This window comes from Enhydra lutris, unplaced genomic scaffold, assembly GCF_002288905.1.
Source record: "Enhydra lutris kenyoni isolate GAN:26980312 unplaced genomic scaffold, ASM228890v2 scaffoldscaffold18, whole genome shotgun sequence".
Lineage (NCBI taxonomy): Eukaryota > Metazoa > Chordata > Mammalia > Carnivora > Mustelidae > Enhydra > Enhydra lutris.
The window spans coordinates 23,431,226-23,444,167 of record NW_019154102.1 but is presented as its reverse complement, the minus strand read 5'-3'; the positions used below and the strand labels follow the sequence as shown (position 1 = coordinate 23,444,167).

The 12,942-nt window shown below is 39.8% G+C and overlaps 1 protein-coding gene across 1 annotated transcript in view; it reads right to left on the bottom strand.

Moving 5' to 3' along the window:
• The window catches only part of LOC111148005 (ALMS1, centrosome and basal body associated protein), a 217,390-nt gene extending 206,447 nt beyond the window's left edge, over positions 1-10,943 (bottom strand). The window contains 1 exon segment of the mRNA XM_022504335.1: positions 10,626-10,943. Within this exon segment, the coding sequence (XP_022360043.1) occupies positions 10,626-10,943 (318 nt within the window).
• Positions 10,944-12,942: the final 1,999 nt, after the last annotated feature.

Sequence of the window (12,942 nt, the reverse complement as noted above, 5' to 3'; positions counted from 1 at the left end):
ATATCTCATAAAGAACTATAAACCAAAATACATAACCCTTAAAATTCAATGATACAAAAACAAACAACCTAATTAGAAAATGGTCAATAGATGTGAACAAAAGAGATATACATCCAGAAAACAATAACATGAGAAGATGCTCCACATCGTATTATCATTAGGGAATTGCAAATTAAAACAATGAGATCATCACTACACACCTACTAGAATGGTCAAAATCCCAAACGCAGGCAACACCAAATGCTGCTCAGAGTACAGAGTAACAGGAACTCTCATTCATTACTGAATGATAATGGGAATGCAAAATGGTACAGTCACTTTGGAAGACAGTTTGACAGTGTCTTACAAAACTAAACATACTCTTAGCATACAATCTAGCATTTCCTTAAACCAAAGCCTAATCCAGCGCAAGGCCTTAACTCTTCAATTGTATGAAGGCTGAGAGTGGTGAGGATGCTGCAGAAAAGTGAGACTAGCAGAGGATGGCTCATGAGATTAAAGGGAAAAAGCCATCTCCATAACAAAAATGTAAGGTGAAGCAGCAAGTTCTGATGCAGAAGGTGCAGCAAATTATCCAGAAAACCTAGCTAAGATAATTAATGAAGGTAGCCACACTAAACAGCAGATTTTCAATGTAGACAAAACAGCTTTATGTTGGAAAAAGATGCTGTCTAGGACTCTCATGGCTAGAAAGAAGTCAACACCTGGCTTCAAAGCTTTAAAGGACAGGCTGACTCTTGTTAGGGACTAATGCAGCTGTTGACTTCAAGTTGAAGCTGATGCTCATTTATCATTCTGAAAATCCTAGAGCCTTCAAGAATTATGCTAAATCTACTCTGCCTGGACTCTGTAAGTGGAAAAACAGAGCCTGGATGATAGTACATCTGTTTACAACATGGTTTAATAAATATTTGAAGCCCACTGTTGACACCTACTGCTCAGCAAAAAAAATAAAAATAAAAATAAATATATATATATATATGTGTATATATATGTGTATATATATATATATATATATATACATACATATATATATATTCCTTTCAAAACATTACCATTCACTGACATCGCACGTGCTCACCCAAGACCCTTAATGAAGATCTACAGTAAGACTAACGCTGTTTTCATGCCTACTAGCACAATATCCATTCTGCAGCCTGTGGATCAAGGAATCATTTGGACCTTCAAAAGTCTTATTATTAAAGAATATCATAGACAGAGATTCCTCTGATGGATCGAGAAAACTAAATTGAAAACCTTCTAGAAAGGATTTATCTTTCTAGATGACATTAAGAACATTCATGATTCATAGGAAGAGGTCAAATTATCAACTTTAAAAGGAGTTTGAAAGAAGCTGATTCCAACCCTCATGCATGACTGTGACAGTTTAAGACCAATGAAACAAGTAACTGCAGATGTGATATAAATAGCTAAAGAAACCAGAATTAGAAGTAGAGCCTTAAGATGTGACCAAATTGCTACAATCTCATGATAAAACTATAATGGATGAGGAGTTGATTCCTATGCACAGGAAAAGAAAATTCTTGAGATGGAATCTACTCTTTATGAAGATGCTGTGAAGACTGTTGGAATGACAACAAAGGACTTAAAATGTTACTTAACCTTGTAATGGCAAGGGTTTGAGAGGCAGTGGCAGGGTTTGAGAGGACTAACTTCGGTTTTGTAAAGAACTTCTAGTGGTTCAGTTGGTTAAACACTCAACTCTTGATTTAGGCTCAGGTCATGGTCTCAGAGTCATGAGATGGAACTCCGCACTGGGCTCTGCACTCAGCAGGCAATCTACTTGAGGTTCTCTCTCCCACTTTCCTTCTGCCCCTCCCCCCTCTTCTCTCTTTCCCCCTCTCCCAAAATAAATAAATAAATCTTAAAAAAAAAAAAAAAAGTTCTACTGTGGGTAAAATGCTTCAAATAGCATCACATGCTACAGAAAAATCATTCATGAAACCAGCAATGTCACAAACTTCATTGTCTTATTTTAAGAAATGGCCACACCCATACCAGCCTTCAGCAGCCACCACCCCTGATCAGTCAGCAGTTACCAACATCATGGCAAGACTCTCTACCACAAAGATTACAACTTGCTAGAAGTTCAGATGATGGTCAGCATTTTTTTAGCAATAAAGCATTTAATTAAGGTGTACACATTGTTGGTTTAGACATAATGCTATTGCGCACGTAACAGACTACATTATAATGTAAACATAACTTTTATGTGCACTCAGCAAACAAAAAATTCTTTTCACTTGCTTTATTACAATATTCACTTTATTGTAATGTTCTGGAACCAAATCTGCAATATCTCCAAGGTATGCTTGTACAGCCTGCTCAGTATTTCTGCTCAAATTTTCTGGGAATGTAAACAATGGTGTCTGTTACAAAAATAACGAAAACAAGAGTCCTGGTCCAGCATGCAACAAGTTAGGAAGTCATCATTCCCATTAACAACAACAAGGACAACAACAATAAGGCTGAACAAATTGAAAACCAACAACTCTTCTTACATCCACTAGAGAAATAAAATGAAGGGCAACCACAGTCCCAAAGACTGGGGAAACAGACAAGCAGATATAGAGAATTACTGTTTACTGGAGCCAAATCCAAGGAGCAGATACCATGATGGAAACCAGTACTACAGCAGGAAAACCTAAACTGCAATTGACAACTTGCTAGAAGCTCAGGGTAGAAAACCCTGAGATTAAAAAAAAAAAAAAAAAAAGGAATATCAGTCTTAGAGGGGCCACTACACCCATGAGTTTTATCTCTAGGATCTGCACCACATTCCTACAGATGAGAGAAAAATCTTCTGCTTCTGGCAGGGGGAGGGGGAAAGTAGCCATTTTGAAACATACCTGAGCATTCTGTTCTTAGTAAAACCTGCCCTCAAAAGAAACTATTTTACCAGAGCTTAACCCACTTGGGCTTTACCAGAGACTAAGAGACCTAGGGGAAGGGAAATAACCAACTCCAGCTTGCTCTGGCCTTCAACATGAGCATAAAGAAATAGCCAACTCCAGCCCCCTTTTAGCCTTTCTGTCTCACTTAAGAGAAGACAATGAAAACCGCAGGGAAAATCACAGCCCAGGGGAAAGACTAACACCTAATAATAGGACTAGAGAACACTCCCCCTGCTCCCTCACCCCACCGCAGCCTCCCCCACACACACCATACTGCATCAATAGGGCTCCTGATAATAATAAGGGAATATAACTAAAAGCATATCTCAGACCTTATTTAAGAATAAATCCTTAGAGAAACCCGAACATAACAGAGAAGACAAAAACAAGGTCACCAAAGGAAATTTTAGCCCCTGGCATAAAGCTACAGCAAATAGTAAATATAATCTTACCTCTACCCAGATAAATACAAAACTTCACATTAAAGGCCTATTTACTTCAGTTCCTTTCATATCACATTCATTTAATAAATATCTGACTTTGAACAAAAAAATTAAAAGGCATACTAAAAGACAAAAACAGTTTGATGGGACAAAGCAAGCTTCAGAACCAGACTCAGATATGGCAGAAATGTTAAAATTTCAGTTTGGAAAGATAAAAAAGTTCTGGAGATGGATGATGGTGGTGGTTACACAACAAACGTGTAATGCCACTTAAAAATGGTTAAAATGGTAAATTTTATGTATATTTTGCCACAATAAAAAAAAGTCAAGGAGAAAAAAAGAAATGAGCTATCAAACTGTAAAAAGACATGGAAGAAACTTAAATGCATATTGCTAAGTGAAAGAAGTCATTCTGAAAAGGCTACAGATTGTATGAGCCTAACTACATGATTTTCTGGAAAAGGCAAAAACTATGGAGACAGTAAAAATATCAGTGGTTACCAGGGTTTCAGGAAGGGAGAGAAGGGTGAATCAGTATAGCACAGGGGATTTTTAGAGCAGTGAAACTGTCATATATGATACTGTAATAGTGGATACATGGCATTATACATTTTGTAAAAACCCACAGAATATACCAAGAGTGAACCCTAACATAAACTATGGATTTAATTAAAAATAATATATCAGTACTGACTTACTAACTGTAACAAATGTGACAGACTAGTGCAAGATGTTAATAACAGGAAAATGGGGAGGGAGAGGGGATATATTGCAATTCTGTACTTTCTGCTTAGTTTTTCTATTAAAAAAAAAAACAACTGCTCCCAAGAAGTCTACTTTTAAAAAAGGATAGCCACCTTGACAAAAGACCAACATGGGAAAATAAGATGTGAATGCCACCATAAATACAACAGATGTACAAATATAATAGATCAGGGGCACCTGGGTGGCTCAGTGGGTTGGGGCCTCTGCCTTCGGCTCAGGTCATGGTCCCAGGTCCTGGGATCCAGCCCCACATCGGGTTCTCTGCTCAGCGGGGAGCCTGCTTCCTCCTCTCTCTCTGCCTGCCTCTCTGCCTGCTTGTGATCTCTCTCTGTGTCAAATAAATAAATAAAACCTAAAAAAAAAACAAAAACAAATATAATAGAACATTACCCTCCAGAGCTGCAGAATACACATTCCTCTCCAGCCCCCATGGAACATTCTCCAGGACAGACCATATGTTGGGCCATAAAACAAGCTTCAAAATTTTTAAATAATTGAAAACATGGGCACCTGGGTGGCTCAGTCAGTTGGGTGTCTGCTTTCAACTCAGGTTGTGATCCCAGAGCCCTGGGATCAAGTCCCATGTCGGGCTCCCTGCTCAGGGGGAAGCCTGCTCCTCCCTCCCCCACTCCTCCTGCTTGTGTTCCCTCTCTCTCTGTCTCTGTCAAATAAATAAAAATCTTAAAAAAAAAAAAAAGAAAACATGAAAAGTTTATTCTCCAAATAAAATGGAATAAAGGCAGAAATTGGTAACAAAAGCAAACTGAATAAACCCACAAATGGGTGGAAATTAAGCAACAGACTCTTAAATAACCAATGGGTCAAAAAAAGAGAACTCATAAAGAGAATTTTCAAATATTTTGAGATGAGAACAAAAATACCACATACCAAAATTATGGATTGAAGCTAAAGCAGTGCTGAGAGGGAAATTTATAGCTACAAATGTGTACATTACAAATAGAACAAAGATCTCAACCAATAGCCTGCCCACGCACCTTTAACTAAAAAAGAAACCCAAAACCCAAAGCAAACAGAAGGAAGAAAATAAAACTAAAATAGAAATAAATGAAATAGGGACGCTTGGGTGGCTCAGTGGGTTAAGTATCTGGCTTTGGCTTAGGTCATGGTCTGCAGGATCCTGGGATCAAGTCCCACATGGGGCTCTTTTCTTAGCAGGGAACCTGCTTCTCCCTCTGCCTGCCGTCCCCCCCTGCTTGTGCATGCTCTCTCTAAATAAATAAAAATCTTAGGGAAGGAAGAAAGGAAAGAAGGAAAGAAAGAAAGAAATGAAATGAAATAGAGAATAGTGAAAAATAAATGAAACCTAAAGTTAGGTCTTTGAAATAGTCCCAAAATTAAAAATCCTTTAGCCAGACTCACCAAGAAAAAAAGACGGTACTCCCATTACTTAAAATCAGAAATTAAAGAGGCAACTTCATTACCAATCTTACAGAAATACAAATAATTATAGGGAGATACAATGAAAAACTACATGTTACAAAATTAGATAACTTGGAAGAAATGGACAAACACCTAGAAAACACAAATTACTGAAATTGATCCAAGAAGAAATAGAAAATCTGAAGAGACATATAGCAAGGAAAGAGAGTCAATTAGTAATTAAAATACTTCCCCAAAAGAAAAGCCCAGACCTAAATGGTGTAATCTAGCTAACAGTCAAAAATTATTAGTGCCAATCCTTAACAAACAGAAAGGACACTTTTAACTCATTTTATGAAGCCAGTATTACCTGGATACTAAGCCAGACCAAAACATCACAAAGAACTACAGACTATTACCTTGGGACTACAGATGCAAAAATTCTTTTAAGAAATACTAGTAAATTGTGTGTGTGTGTGCGTGTGTGTGTACATATTCCTGTACCCTATAACATACATTTATGTACCATGATGAAGTAAAGAATGCATCCCCAGAATGCATGCTTGGCTTAACAATCTAATATTAATACACCAAATAATAAAATAATTCGACAAAATCTAACACCTTTTCATGATAAACAATACTCCATCAACTAGGAATAGGTAGAAATTTCATCAATCTGATAAGGTAAGCTATGAAAAACCAACAACTAACATCCTACTTTCAGTGAAAAAATTGGATGCTTTCCCCCTAAGGTCAGGAATAAGATAAGGATATCCATTTTTACTAAATCTATTCAACATTATGCTTGAAATTCTATCCAAGGAAATTAGACAAGAAAAAAATAAAAAGCACTCAAATTGGAAAAGAAGAATCAAACTATATGTATTCACATTTGACATGGTCTTATATACAGAAAATTCTACAAACTCCACTAACAATCTATTAGGACTAATAAACGAGTTCAGGAAAATTGCAAGAGACAAAATGAATGTACAAAAACCAATTGTCCTTTTATACACTTGCAATGAACAATCCAAAAATGAAATTAAAAAATAAATTCTACTTACAATAGCACCAAAAAGAATAAAAAACTTAGAATAATTTAAGGGAAAATAAGTGTCAAACTTATACCTTGTAAAGTACAAAACAGTAATGAATGTGTCTGGAAAGATCTAAATAAATGGAAATATATCCTATGTTCATGGATCAGAAAACCCAGTGTTGCCAAGATGGCAATACTCCCAAACTGATCTATAGAGTCAATGTAATTCCTATCAAATTATCAGCTGGCTTCTTTGTTGAAATTGTCAAACTGATCCTAAGATTCATAGAGAACAGCAAGGCAACTAGAATAGCCAAAAAATTTTGAGAAAGAAGAACATAGCTGGAGGACTCACGCATCCTCATTTCAAAACTTACTACACAAAGCAATGGTAATCAAAAAAGTGTACCATGACATAAAGCTGGACAGATGGATAATGGAATAGAATTGAGAGTCCAGAAATAAACCTATACATCAATGGTCAACTGACCTTCAACAAGAGTGCTAAGACCATTCAACTGGAAAAAACAGACTCTTCAACAATTGGTGCTGAGACAACTGAGTAGCAACATACAAAAAAAGTAGCGTACATACATACATACAACATACAAAAAAAAATAGCAATGTACAAAAATAACTCAAAAGTAATTAAAGATCTAAAATGTAAGAGCAAAAGCTATAAAACTCGTAAGAGAAAACATAGAGATAAATATGACTTCTCATTCAGCAACAGTTTCTAAGATAGGATAAGCAACAACAACAACAAAAAGATAAATCAGACTTCATCAAAAATAAAAACTTCTGGGCTTCAAAGAACACTATCAAGTATGTGAAAGACAACCTACAGACTGGGAGAAAATATTGCAAATCAGACACCTTATGTGGGAATTTTTAATTTACACTGTGGAAAATATGAAGACTTTATAAAGAATTCTTGTAACTCAACAGCAAATAGACAAATGACTGAAATAAAGATGAGTAAAGGACCTGAATAGACGTTTCACCAAAGAAGATATACAAATAGCCAATAAGCACAAGAAAAGATGGTCAATATCATAAGCCATCAGAGAAATGCACAGCAAAACCACAATGAGATACCATGTCACATCCACCAGGATGGCTACAATCAAAAAGTCAGATAATTATGCAGCACCTGGGTCCCTCAGTTGGTTGAGCATCTGCCTTCGGCTCAGGTCATGATCTTGGGGTCCTGGGATGGGGTCCCGCAACTGGCTCTCTGCTCAGTGGGGAGTCTGCTTCTCCCTCTCCTTCTGCTCCTCCCTCCACCCCGCTGGCGTGCTCTCCCTCTGTCTCTCAAATAAATAAATAAAATCTTAAAAAAAAAAAAAAAAAAAAGCAGGGATGCCTGGGTGGCTCAGTTGGTTAAGTGTCTGCCTTCCGCTGAGGTCATGATCCCACAGTCCTGAGATGGAGTCCCATATATTATATGCAGATCCCATATATTATATGGTCTATATGCAGATAACTTACAACTTGGTATTTCCAATTCAGACTTCTGCTCTGATCTCCAAAACCAATCTTAGAATCTTAACGCTCATCTCAACCAAACCCATCAACCCCTCCCTCCACTGTTCCCACCATGAACCTGGCCGTATCTCGATGCTTGACACAATCATTCATCCAATAATCTAACACCCAGACTCTACCTAATCCATTATCAGTACAGTAAAAATGTTTATAGAAATGTTATAAAATGTTTATAGAAATGTTATAAAAAATGTTTATAGAAACGTTATAAAAAATGTTTATAGAAAAAAATATTTTTCTTTTTTTTTTTTTTTAAAGGAAGAACGAGAATGAGCAGGGAGGAGGGGCAGAGGTGGGAAGAAAGAGAGAAGCAGACTCCCTGCTCAGCAAGGATTCCCCCCCACCACCCCAAACACACACACGGGGCTCAATCCCAGGACCTAGAGATCATGACCTGGGCCAAAGGCAGACGCTTAAGTGACTGAGCCACCCAGGCACCCGTACCTCCTAAATATGTCTTCAATCAGTCTACTTTTTTCTATATCCACTAACACTTTACTGTTCCAAAATATTATCATCTTTTGCCTGGCAATGTGGCAATGGCTTAATAATTAGCATCCTTGACTTACTACCAGTTCTGACTCCATCCTGCTGTCAAAGCTGTCCTCTACTCTGCTACAAAGTCATCTTTCTGAAACACAAATCTTTTTTTTTTAAGATTTTACTTATTTATTTGACACAGAGAGAGAAACAGTGAGAGAGGGAATACAAGCAGGGGGAGTGGGAGAGGGAGAAGCAGGCTTTCCGCTGAGCAGGGAGCCTAATGTGGGGCTTGATCCCATGACCCTGGGATAATGACCTGAGGCAGACACTTAATGAATGAGCCACCCAGGTGCCCCTCTGAAACACAAATCTTACCACTGAAAATGTTTTAAACATTTTCCAAATTTAACAATTCCATTTAAACAATTCCACAGCTCCACAGATAAAGCCTTTATCCGTATTAGCCTTTGGTTCCCTGGAAATGCCATGTTCTCTCCAACAGCACCTCTACATGTGACTTTCCCTCAACTGGGAGGGAAACTCTTCTCTGTGTCTAGTTAATTTTTGTCTTCAGATCTTAGCTCTACCAGAACTTCCTCAGGGAAGCTTTCCCCAGCTTCACTAACAAAGTCAGATCCCCTTACGGTATGCTTTCAAAGTATATTATTAGCACATACCAGTTTTACTTATTTATGTGGCCAACTAAATTTTGTCTGCTTTTTCTTACCTGAACACTAGAAGGGCAGAGATTTTAAAAAAATGTTTCGGTTCACCAAGATTCCTTTGCACCCAGCAGGACACTGTGAATGCCCATGGTGAATGCTCAATGAATTAAGTACCCAGTGGAATACTTACCAAGAAAAACAATAACTATTACTCTTTAATGATCAACCGTCTATAGGATTAAGGTCCAAAAGAACTTCCTGTGATGATGGAACTATTCTATATTTGCACTGTCCAATAATGCCACTGGTCAAGTGTGGCTACTGGACACTTAAAACGTGGCTAGTATAACAAAGGCACTGAATTTTTAAATTTTATTTAATCTTAACGAAATACGATGTCAAGAGCCACGTGTGGATAGTGATGACTGTGTTGAACAGCACAGGTCTATTAAAAGTCTTTCACTGTCTTTTCACTTGTACTTTGTTGCATTTTGTTCACTCTTCACAGTTTACATCTTATCTATGGAGCAGTCCTAGACAATAAACACTAGGCTTTTTGGTCCCCACAACGTGACCTGCACACAACAGAAACTTAATAAGTGTCTGATGATTTGATATTCAAACTGAATAGCAAAACTTTTGTTTCCTCCCTGAAAAGCTAATGAATTAAATGTAGTTCTTTTCAAAATTGTCTTCAGGAGCCCACCATAAAACCAGCTCTTTCTCCATTGTGTACTACCTGGTGCTTTCTAGTTTTCCAAACTGGAGCTGCAGCATAAACCTCCTACCTACGGGGCACTCCCCTTCATTGCTACAAACAAGGTTCCGGAGAAGTCAAACAGGTGAGGAGCCTCTGGAGACTAATCATGTAGTGTCCAGAATCCACACTACTCCCTCCAGGAGAGTCCTGCCCTTCAGGCACGCTAATCTCCCGTCTTCCCAACAAGACAGCCCCACAAGAACTACTCTCTCCCCGCATACAAACGCTTCCCCTCCAGCAGGGCACGAGGAGCCCCAACTCCTCCCCAAAGCGTTGCTTAACCACACCCACTGGGAATAGAGACGCTCGAAACAGCTGGTGTAATTCAAAAGGCCCGGGACCCACAGAGAGGGTGAAACTAGAGAGGTCTTTGACATAAACAATGGGAGACTTGAGGTAGTCAGCCAGAGCCTGCGCAGAAGTGGAGTTTATTAACCCAGGACTTTATTAACCCAGGACGCGATACGGCCCCTACAGGACTTTACAAGCCCGCCTGTTATTTGCCCGGCACGGTGACCCGCAGCCAGCAGGAGGCAGCAAGGCAGAGAGCAGGCTGAGCGCGCAGAGACACCGAGTCACCCGGCCCGACCACAATCCCCATCTCTCCCCGACCCGGCTTACCTTCTCCGGGCCGCTCCGCTGGTCCTCCGAGTAGCGGTGCCTCGGGACCGACGACGGAGGCAAAGGCCCTTCGGGATGCGCCTGCAGCCAGGCCTTGGCCTCCTCGTCTTCCTCGTCGTCCGTACTCTCCAGAGGCTGGCTCTCGTAGTTACTAAAGTCCAAGTCCAGGTACCTCCTCTCTTCTTCCTCCACCTCCTCCACCATCACCACCTCGTCCGAGTCCAGGTTTCCCCCCTCCTCCGCCTCTTCCGTCTCCTTCTCCTCCTCCTCCTCCTCCTCCTCGAGCTCTCCCGGCCATGGTAGGTCTTCAGGCTCCATATTGGTGTCTCGCTCTAGGAGGCAGAGGAGGAAGGGGGAGAGGGGAAAGGGGAGGGAGGAGAGGGGAGGAGAGCTGACTGGCGGTTGCGGCTGCGCGCAGGCGCAAAGACCACCAAGGCCTCGCGCCCCGCCCGGGGCCGCGCGGACTGGGCGGGGCAGGGAGAGAAAGCGCGCGTTGCTAAGGACGCCCCGCGGGAGAGGGCGGGGGAGGGAGCAGAGGTGTGGGGGGGGGGGGCCGGCGGGGGAGGGGCGTCGTCCTTGCCACCCGCTGGGATCTTGCTCACTGCACTGAAAGCTCACAATAAACCCCGACTGGGCTCCTCTCGAGGGAGGGGAGAATTTAGTCCTCGACTGCGCCAAGCCAAGACTGAATTTTGTCCATGCACCGAGAGGAGATCAGACCCTAGTACAAACCCATGATGATCAAACTTGCAAACTAAATTTTTAAAGATTGAGTGCCTGCTGGGCGACAGGCCTTATGATGGGCTCTTGAACCTAGCAGTGAAAGATGTCTGGGACAGTAGAGGGGTTAAGAACCGGACGCGTGTATCAGAAAAAAATAGAAGTTTCAAGCCTGACATTGCCCTTAAAACTGCGTGACCGAGCCTCTATTAAATGATGACCAACGTGAAGGACTTGGTGGTAGGTATTATTCATTGATAAACTCATTAAATGCTCACAGTTCTCTGAGATGAGTATTATTACCATTTCGCATTTGAAGAAATATAATGCTCAGAAAAATAACTCGCCCAAAGTCTCTGAATTACTCCATCCCAAGTCTTTTGTAGGTCCAGTTAATTGCCCTGGCCCAGAGCTATCAGCTAATAAAGGAAAAAGGACAAGTATCTGTACTGATGGTACATATACATTTTAGGTTAGTCAATGACTTTGAAAGTCTTTAGAAACAGATTTCCTGACTATTTCAGGAACTCCTGTAAAATAAACAGCAAATTAAAGAATCTTGAGATGCTTTGCTATTACCTAAGGAGATAGCCATAATTAGAGGCCAGTGAAATTCTTCATGGTATCTATCCATAATAGCAAAGATAAATTGGCAATGATATCGAACCAGCACCGCTGGGGTAATTTTTAGGGTTGTTGCCAAGGATGTATGTCCTATCTGCCAATGATGTAATTCTGGCAAAACTATAAACATAGAATACAGACTGGAGCCCAAAGCCTCAGGGCTCCTAAGAAAACCTCTAAATGGACTATGAGTACATTCAAATATAACTCTTCTTATGACAGTTGAGGCTTTTCCTTGCTGGAGAGCTATGGATATAATGATAGAAAAAAATTTCTTGATTTTGTGTTCCTGACTTGAGAAATCCCAATGCACTTCTCCAGTAACAGGTACACACATTTCAGTGACACTGTTATTAAATAATTCTGTAAACCTTTACCATTTACTTAGAAACTCCACTATCCTTATCATTCACAAATTTCAGGAAAATTAAAGGGAACTAATGGAATTCTAAAACTCATTAGCAAAATTCTCAGAAACTCTCAAATTCCCAAGGCCCAAAGTAGTTCCATTTGTCTTGAAAATGATGACATCAATCTATCGTAAGACTCACAAGTTATCTCTCTGAGTTAATAACAGGCTTCCTTGTGTATTTGCAGTACTAGATCCTACCTTAATACAAACTGATATGACTAATTACTGCAGAGGACCCACGCTGTAACTCTTGTTTTATCAACAATAAAGCAACAAAATATTTACAAAGCACCCATCTAAGCAGCTTCTGCATGATCTGAAATCTAGAGATTTGATCTTCTGAAAAAGAATCAGAAAAAAATTTCCCTTGATCCTCAATGGAAAATCCTAACCAGGCACTGTTAACAACAAACCAACAGTGAAACTCCAAAGGCATTGGTCCTTGGATTCATGTTACTCAACTAAAAATGAATGCATCATTTTTTTCTGGGACACTGAATGTCTAATTCACTGGAAGATCTCAAACCAAAGATTCTTAGGAATTATCCTGAAGCCGCAGAC